General features: G+C 47.1%; 1 protein-coding gene across 7 annotated transcripts; it reads left to right on the forward strand.

The window, feature by feature from the left end:
- Positions 1-224: 224 nt before the first annotated feature.
- ADPRH (ADP-ribosylarginine hydrolase) lies at positions 225-8,360 on the forward strand. Of its 7 annotated transcripts, XM_027105473.1 has the most exons (6): positions 225-301; positions 391-462; positions 2,433-2,466; positions 3,542-3,867; positions 5,597-5,957; positions 7,324-8,360. In XM_027105473.1, the coding sequence occupies exons 3-6, from the start codon at positions 2,435-2,437 to the stop codon at positions 7,724-7,726; spliced, it is 1,122 nt and encodes a 373-aa protein (XP_026961274.1). In that variant the 5' UTR covers positions 225-301; positions 391-462; positions 2,433-2,434; the 3' UTR covers positions 7,727-8,360. The 7 variants fall into 7 exon arrangements, with proteins under 7 accessions (XP_026961274.1, XP_026961254.1, XP_026961305.1 ...); XM_027105453.1 differs by lacking the exon at positions 225-301 and having other exon boundaries at positions 398-786; XM_027105504.1 differs by lacking the exons at positions 225-301; positions 2,433-2,466 and having other exon boundaries at positions 404-462.
- The last annotated feature ends 932 nt before the right edge of the window (positions 8,361-9,292 follow it).

Below are 9,292 nucleotides of genomic sequence, written 5' to 3' on the forward strand. Positions count from 1 at the left end.
CACTCAGCTGGGTGCAGTCCATGAGAGCAGGTCTGTGCCAGGACCTAGCAACCACCTGGTACACAGTAGGTGTTTAATGCCTGTGGTGAGAAAGATAAGCACAGCAAATCAAAATTCTTGAGAAGTATATAGAATACTTGCATATGGTGATTCTAGTATTTTTCAGATGATATTTATTCAGACAAAAATACTCTTAGTTTTTCTTTGCTTTTCTTTGCTATCAGGATGAAAAAATTCTATTCTGCAACCAAACAAATGACAAGAGTTAAAATTAATTAAATTCTAACAACCAACCTAAGAGGTAGGTACTATTATTGTCCCATTTTATGCGTGAGGGGCCCAGACCGTGACAAAGGCCGCGCACACACTAAACACCCTTTTCCGAGTCAGGGGCCACACGCTGTTCACTGCCCAGAGGAGCTGGACTGGAGGAAAGGCCGAGGCGTCAACCCGGGGTCACACGTGAGTCTCCAACAGTCTCTCAAAAGCGTGGGGTGGGGTGGGGTGGGGAGCGGAGCAGCGCCAATTCGCGGCGCCTGGTGCTCCCCGGCGCCCTCCGGAGCTGAGGGCGCCGGTGACGCGGGTCGCGCCACCTGGCTCCGGCGCAGAAGGCTCCGCGCCTCGCCCGAGCCGAGAGCTGCGCCCGGCACTCGTCCAGCTACGTTGAACCTGGGCGTGGTCCGCGGGCCCCGCGGCAGGGTCCGCCCTGGGCCTCCTCGCACCCAGACTTCCCCGCGCCCGGCCCCGCCCTGAGCCCGCGCGTCGTGCCCGCCTCGCGGCCACCAGGTACTCCTCCCCGCTGTCGGCTCCCACACCCGCGCTCCTATCCTGCTGGCGACCAGTGCCGCCCGCCCCTCCTCCCCACCCTCCTCGCCCGCGTCCCCCGCGCGCTCCTTCCCCGCGGTGCCCCGGGGGCCACCCCCCACCCCTTGTCGGGCCTGGACCTGTTCCCCACTCGCCTGCTCCCCACCGCCCCCCTCCCCCAAAATAGCAGAGGACTGCCGGGAAGCAGCTGCCCAGATCTCAGTTGTGAATTTATAGTTCGGGGATGAGCCTATAAACTGGAAAAGTTAGAGGAGTTTAGAGAATATCAGCGTTCTGAGAGCGGGAGGCCAGAGCAGTACGGTGTCAAAGCTAAAGGAAATTTCCCCACAGAACGAGGTGGTCATCGCCCCTAGCCTCACTCAAAACTCATAAAAACACATTCGGGTGGAGCCAGAGGAATTACAGAAAAGAAGCTGAGGACTTTGGAAGAGGGTATAGAGGGTTAAAGATTGATCTTCAGAAGCCAACTAAGCTTGGGCTCTGAAGCACTCAGCGCAGAGACAGGAGCCCAGGATGCCTCGCTAGCTCCCCTCCTGCCCCGCAATCCAATTTACCATGGGAAGGTTGAGATCCAGGATGGGTGGCTTGTCCACAATCACACACCTGATTCTGGGCAGAGCCAGGACTATCAGCCCAGAATGCCAGTTCCTAAGCATCATTTATAAACAATAAAATATGTAAGTAGGGCTTCCCTGGTGGCGCAGTGGTTGAGAGTCCGCCTGCCGATGCAGGGGACACGGGTTTGTGCCCCGATCCGGGAAGATCCCACAGGCCGCGGAGCGGCTGGGCCCGTGAGCCATGGCCGATGAGCCTGCGCGTCCCGAGCCTGTGCTCCGCAATGGGAGAGGTCACAGCAGTGAGAGGCCCGAGTACAGCAAAAAATAAATAAATAAAATAAAATGTAAGCAATGTTTTACAAATAGCCTTTGGGAACCAGTTAACTCAGCGTGATCAGTAACTCAGTAATGGTCTGCTCAGTCTGTCATCATTTTTCTCAGGTGCTTGCCAGTCTGTATTTCCTGGCCCACAGCAGTGCAGCTGGAGGAGGACTCTTGGAAGCCCAATGACTTGAACTTAACCCTGAGTAAATAGATTTTAGGGAAGAGGAGGAGAGGAAGGCATCTTGGATGGGGAAAGAACTTGAGCTGAGGGAGGATGAGCTGGCCCACCAGCGTTTGCAAGTGTTCTCCTGGTCAGGGCAAGTAGAGTGGCTGATAGAGTGGGAGCAGACAGTGGAGGGCTTTGGAGGTGAACGCTACAGGCTATAGGGCACAATGGGGAACTGGAAACGCACCGACAGGGAAACCAGCACTTTACTGGGGATTAGATTCATGGAGAGAGTGTTCGCTGAGACCCCAGGACTCTAGAACTCAATCATTTAGAAGGAAAACAAAATTTAAATATTGCTGTTGAAAGGAAGGTTGTGGGAGAAAGTACAGTCTTCTAGTTCAATTAATAGAAAAATCATTTTCCCTGGTTGTGTATGAATAATAAAAATACTGCTTACTATGTGCAAAGCACTGTTCTAGGTGCTTTATAAAAATTAATTCACTTATTCCTCATAACAAACCCACGAGGTTGTTGCTGTTTTTGCCACCACTTTACAGGTATGGAGGGTGAAGCACAAAGAGGTTGCTCAAGGTAAGTAGGTCTGTGCTGAGTCAAGGGCCCAGAATCAGAAGATTTGGGTCCCAGTGCCTCCATTTATTGCTTCTGTGAATTTACCCTCTCTGACCATGCTTTCTGGGTTTTTTTTTTGTAATTTTATTAATTTTTTTATACAGCAGGTTCTTATTAGTCATCAGTTTTATACACATCAGTGTATACATGTCAATCCCAATCGCCCAATTCATCACACCACCACCACCACCCCCCCGCTGCTTTCCCCACTTGGTGTCCATGCGTTTGTTCTCTACATCTGTGTCTCTATTTCTGCCCTGCAAACTGGTTCATCTGTATCATTTTTCTAGATTCCACATATATGCGTTAATATACGATATTTGTTTTTCTCTTTCTGACTTACTTCACTCTGTATGACAGTCTCTAGATCCATCCATCTCTCAACAAATGACCCAATTTCTTTCACTTTTATGGCTGAGTAATATTCCATTGTATATATGTACCACATCTTCTTTATCCATTTGTCTGTCGATGGGCATTTAGGTTGCTTCCATGACCTGGCTGTTGTAAATAGTGCTGCAATATCTGTGAAGTGCATACTGTAATCCAGGCCTACTTATGAGGCAGGATGTGTGGGTGCTTTGCAAACAGTGCATTGTGATACCAATGGAAAGTGTTAATATTTAAATAAAGGAGGGATGCATTCCAAGGCCAAATTCAAACCAAAAAGAGAAAATGACAAGCTTGGTTTGACTTGCAGAATTTAATGGGCTTGCCACCCAAGGAGAGGCAAAGATGGAATCGTAGTTAAATTGTGGGCTTTGGAGTCAGATGGATCTAAGTTGGAATGCCAGCCCTGCCATTAATTAGCTCTGTGACCTAAGTCACATAACATTTCTGATACTGCGTGGCTGATTTACTCATCTGTAAAATGGGCCTATTCCACTCCCCATAGAGCAGTTGTGAGGATTAAATGAGATATCCTTAATACTGTGCCTGCAAGGTGTGAGTGCTCAGTAAAATGTAGATAGGGCTATTATTTTTTCTGATTTTTTTTTTTTCTCCCCATCCTCTGTGTGTCTTTATATTCCCCCAGAGACAGCCTCACCATGAGCGGGGAATTGATCAAGAAGTATGTGGCAGCCATGGTGCTGAGTGCAGCTGGAGATGCCTTGGGGTACTTCAACGGGAAGTGGGAGTTCCTCCGGAATGGGGAAAAGATTCACAGGCAGCTGGCCCAGCTTGGCGGTTTGGATGCCATAGATGTGGAGAGGTGGAGAGTCAGTGATGACACGGTGATGCATCTGGCCACAGCAGACGCTCTCCTGGAAGCTGGCAAAGTCTCGGACTTGGCTCACCTGTATTCCATCCTTGCTAAGCATTACCAAAACTGCATGGGAGACATGAATGGCCGGGCACCAGGTGAGAGCAGCCAGTGGAGGTCCTGGGCAAGTGGAGAATAAACAGGCCCAAGGAAATCATTAAAAATATTGAATGAGATTTAAATTTCAAGGAGACATTAGTTTTTATAGTTGTTTCAGAAATAGAAACAACCTGAATGTTCTGTAATTTATTTAATTATGGTGACACATCTGCAGCCATTTAAATTATGCAGATAACTATTTACCAATATGGAAAGATATTGTATATTAAGTAAAAAAAATTAGGTTACAAAACACTATCTTATGAATCCATTTTCTTTCTTTTTTTTTTTAAAACATCTTTATTGGAGTATAATTGCTTTACAATGGTGTGTTAGTTTCTGCTTTATAACAAAGTGAATCAGCTATACATATACATATATCCTCATATCTCTTCCCTCTTGCGTCTCCCTCCCTCCCACCCTCCCTATCCCACCCCTCTAGGTGGTCACAAAGCACCAGCTGATCTCCCTGTGCTATGTGGCTGCTTCCCACTAGCTATCTGTTTTACATTTGGTAGTGTATATATGTCCATGCCACTCTCTCACTTTGTCCCAGCTTACCCTTCCCCCTCCCCATGTCCTCAAGTCCATTCTCTAGTAAGTCTGCGTCTTTATTCCCATCCTGCCCCTAGGTTCTTCATAACCTTTTTTTTTTTTTAGATTCCATATATATGTGTTAGCATACGGTATTTGTTTTTCTCTTTCTGACTTCATTTTGTATGACAGACTCTGGGTCCATCCATCTCACTATAAATAACTCAATTTCATTTCTGAACCCATTTTCATTAAAAGTATATATGTAAAAAAAAAGTATATATGTATATCTCTGTTGGGAGAGGTCTGGAAGAATATACACAAAGATGTTAATCATTGTATGTGGGTGATAGGGGTATTTATAGTTTCTTATTTTCGTTTTACTTATTTATAGCTTCTGAGTTTTCTTTAATAAAGAAAATTTTTTTTCTTTTTAAAGAAGACTGGAAAAGGTCATGTAGAGACCCCTTTTCTGGTTCCAGGTTGCTCACAAGTGGTTCCTGCTCACTTTGGGAACTTTTTACAGCCACTTGGGCCACCAGCTGATGTGAATCGCCTTTCCCCCAGCTCCTCCTGTATTAGTTAGCTTGACCTGCTGTAACAAAATAACCTCAGACCGGCTGGCTTAAACAACGGACATTTATTTTCTCACTGTTTTGGAAGCCAGAAGCCTGAGATCAAGGTGTCGGTTTCATTTCTTCTGGAGACCTTTCTCTTTGGCTTGCAGACAGTTTCCTTCTAGCTGTGCCCTCTCAAAGCACACATTCCTGGTGTCTCTTTGTGTCTCCAAATTTCCTCTGCTTATTAGGACACTGATCAGACTGAATTAGGGCCCACCCTAACATTCTCACTTTAACTTCATCATCTCTGCCCTATCTCCAAATACAGTCACATTCCAAAGTACTAGGGGTTAGGGCTTCAACATATGAATTTTGGGGAATACAATTCAGCCAATAACACCTCCTGATGAAAAGCTCCCCGCTCCATAAACCTAGGGGCGTCTAGTATAAGTACTCTGGTGTAAGTAAGGCACAATGTTGCTCTGGGATTTGGGGTTTGGAGTTTGGGGACATTCATCATCATACTTTTTCGCTTTCCCTTTCCATCAAGGAAAGCTGGAGATGGGGCTTGGTTCTCTCATCCTGCGGGGGCTTCGCTTTGGGGAACACTGACCCCATACCGGACTCTCCCCAGGGGGCGCCTCAATGCAGAACGCCATGCTGCTGGAGCCAGACAAAGCTGATGGCTGGAGGATTCCCTTTAACAGCCATGAGGGTGGCTGCGGGGCTGCCGTGCGGGCCATGTGCATCGGTCTCCGGTTCCCTCACCACAGCCAGCTGGACACCCTGATCCAGGTGAGCGTCGAGAGTGGCCGGATGACCCACCACCATCCCACAGGCTTCCTGGGAGCCCTCGTGTCTGCTCTTTTTACAGCCTATGCTGTGAACGGCAAGCCTCCCCAGCAGTGGGGAAAAGGACTGATGGAGGTGCTACCGGAAGCTAAAAAGTACATTGTCCAATCAGGCTACTTCGTGGAGCAGAATCTTCAACACTGGTAAGTTTGTAGCTGCACGCTCCTGCTAGAAGATTGTTGAACCTGTGTGTGCACATGCGTGCATGTGTATGCCTAAAGCTCATAGATCATAGCAACCATCCTGGTTCTCACCATCCAGTTCTGTCGTCCACCGCATCCCGCTGCCTCCCCACCCACCTGCTAAGGATTTCAAGTACAGTCCCAGTGGTGGTGGCCACCAGGTCGCCAAGTGAAGACCTCAGGGAGTAAGGCAGCTACACTGCTTCCCTCATGCGTAGAGATCCTGTTCTCTATAGTTTTTGTGGCTGTTCTTTTTTTTTTTCTGGCCACACCACATGGCATGCAGAATCTCAGTTCCCTGACCAGGGATCGAACCCATGCCCCCTGCAGTGGAAGCACAGAGTCTTAACCACTGGACCACCAGGGAAGTCCCTATGGCTATCCTTTACTGAGATGAACTTCCCTGCTTATTTCCTGGAACTTGTTTTTTCAGTGTTGTCTTGACACTCAATACTGTGAAATCCTTGGCTAAAATTATCTAGAGATAGGTTTTTCCACCAGCTAATTAATAAGTGGTAAGGCCACATCTTCCCCTTTTCTTGAATTCATTTCACGTTCCCTTTCTTAGAATAAAAAGGTCCAGGGCTTCCCTGGTGGTGCAGTGGTTGAGAGTCTGCCTGCTGATGCAGGGGACACGGGTTCCTGCCGCGGTCCAGGAAGATCCCACATGCCGTGGAGCGGCTGGGCCCGTGAGCCATGGCCGCTGAGCCTGTGCGTCCGGAGCCTGTGCTCCACAATGGGAGAGACCACAACAGTGAGTGGCCCGCTTACTGAGGCTTTCTAATGAAATCACCCATGGTCATGATGTTCCAAAGTTCTCTCTTAAAAAAAAATAGTAACCGTATAAGGAGATGATGTGTTAATTAGGTTGATGGTAGTGATCATTTCATTATGTATATGTATATCAAATCATCATGTCATACAGCCTTGAATATGTACAATTTTTGTTAAGAAAATAATATAAAGTAAATAATAAAATAAAATATATAATGACAGGCTAAATACATAAAGTTCACCCTTGAAAGTTGACACTTGCCATGATTCTCAACTCAGGAAAAACAAACCTTTATTTCTCACCTTTAACTTGCTGTATATCTTCTTTATGTAGCAACAGGTATCAATGCCTTATTGACATCATTCCTTAGCAAAAATTTATTGAATGAATGTCACTTAGAGCTCATTTTGATTTTTTTATATCATATGATTTTAGTACCAGAAGTTGAAGTCATCTTGGAGCTTTCCCTGCTCACACATCTATCTGGTACCTTTCCTAATGGCTTTTGACTTTATTTTTTCAATTGACTGTAGATTTTTTTCCTTCCTACAGGTCTTACTTCCAAGACCAATGGAAAAAGTACCTAAAACTCAGAGGGATTTGGGATGGCAGATCAGCCCCTACCTTCCCCAAGCCTTTTGATGTGAAGGAGAGGGATCAGTTCTACACCTCCGTGAGCTACTCTGGCTGGGGCGGCAGCAGTGGACATGATGCCCCCATGATTGCCTACGATGCCATCCTGGCTGCAGGAGACTCCTGGGAGGAGCTTGCCCACCGAGCCTTTTTCCACGGTGGAGACAGTGATTCTACAGCTGCCATTGCTGGCTGTTGGTGGGGAGCGATGTATGGTCTTAAAGGAGTGAGTCCCTTCAACTATGAGAAGCTAGAATACAGAAACCGGCTGGAAGAGATAGCTAGGGCTTTGTATTCTCTTAGGTCAAAGGAAGATACGTAACTCCCCTTTAGGGAGAAGTGACATTCATTTCTGGTGGTTTCTCCTCTTGTGTAGTCCCTTTTCTGCTCAGTTTCACTTTTTTCAAAGTCAAGAGTCTTAACCTTGTACTCAGGGAATTTTGAGATAACAGTCCCTTGGGTACCTGAAGGTCAGTCTTTCCAAACTTATTCTGTCCTCGCCCCCCACCCCAAATCTACCCCTCTTCCTATCCTGAAGAGTCTTTATCTCAGTTGATGGCATCAGCGTCTTCCAAATTAGAAATCTCATAGCCTCATATTGAGTCTTCATTTTTACCATCTGATCTTTCGCTAAGTTTTTTTCTGTTTGTTTTAGGGTGGGTTCCCCAAAGTGGACTCTGAGACAAGGATTTGAGTGCAAGTAGTTTATTTGGGGGGTGATTCCAGGAAGCACTGTTAGGAGAATGGGGAAGTGAGACTGGGAAGGTGGGGGAGCCAGGACAAGGTGCGTTAATGAGCATGTTACCAATGTGGGCAGTTGGGAATCGGTCCGTCTGGGTCCTCTGCGTAAGGCACTCAGAGTTGTCCCACCGACTTCTATCTGATGTTGGTGGAGGACCACTCCCAGGCGTGCTAACTCCCTGGTGCTTCCTGGCCTGCCTCTTGCGCTAGCCAAACACGAGTGTCCTCAGGTAAAGTCTCAGAGATGTTTGCAGTGGCAAGCTGTATGGCGCATGGGAACAGTGAGGGGTATATGTGGGGTCCCAATAGCATCTGCTGGTTGGTTCTACCTCCTAAATATCCTTCAAATCTGTTATTCTTTTACCTTTTTGCACCAAGTATGTTTCAGCTGGATTTCTGCAATCCAAGCTACTCAAGTCTGAGGAGAGGCTGCTCCTAGCTGCGCCCTCTCATTTCCTGGGCATGGCAGTTGACATGGTGCCAGTTTGTTGTTGCCTATTTGCTTGCCTTTATTCTCCTCTAGACAGAACCTAGCCTGGTGCCTGGGCACACAGGAGATACTTAATCAGTGTATATTAAATGAATGTTGTTTATTAGCCTCCTATCTGTGCCTCAAATTGCAGTACTGCCTTCCTCATCGCCCTCCAGAGTGATCTTTACAAAGAGCAAATTGATCATGCTGCACTTCTAATCATGTACAACGAATACTCACCCCCTTTCTTCATTCCTCAGTGCTCTTCCCTCTCCTCTTCCCCTTTCGAGCCCCAGCTCAGGTAGCATCTCCTAGATGAAACCTGCTCTGACCGTTCAGGCTCCTCACTACACCCACAGCCTTCTGTCTCTAGCCCTCTCACCACACTGATCCTGTTGTGTGGTGACTGTGTGTCTTCTGGGGACGATCTCAGGCTACTTGTGAGGGCTTGTGTCTTATTCTTTTTGTGGCCTCCCCGTCTGGCCCATTAGAGAGATTCAGTATTTACTTTGGAAGTTCATCAATTTGTGTTGATGTGAACGCTTTCAACACGCAGTGTCTCATCTGTTTCGGATGCCCTCTGCTTCATGATTGTCAGGAGTGACCTGTGCCGGCCTGAGAGAGATAGAGGTGTGATGCTTTAACCAGGCCTGTGTGCTGACTTAAATGAGAAAA

This window comes from Aethalodelphis obliquidens, unplaced genomic scaffold (genome assembly GCF_003676395.1).
Source record: "Aethalodelphis obliquidens isolate GAN/ISIS:26980383/991018 unplaced genomic scaffold, ASM367639v1 scaffold1, whole genome shotgun sequence".
NCBI lineage: Eukaryota > Metazoa > Chordata > Mammalia > Artiodactyla > Delphinidae > Aethalodelphis > Aethalodelphis obliquidens.

Coding starts and splice junctions, on each gene's coding strand:
- ADPRH (XM_027105473.1), top strand. CDS start 2,435: ATGGAGGGTGAAGCACAAAGAGGTTGCTCAAG. Junction 2,467..3,541: donor GCACAAAGAGGTTGCTCAAG/GTAAGTAGGTCT, acceptor ATATTCCCCCAG/AGACAGCCTCACCATGAGCG. Junction 3,868..5,596: donor CATGAATGGCCGGGCACCAG/GTGAGAGCAGCC, acceptor GACTCTCCCCAG/GGGGCGCCTCAATGCAGAAC.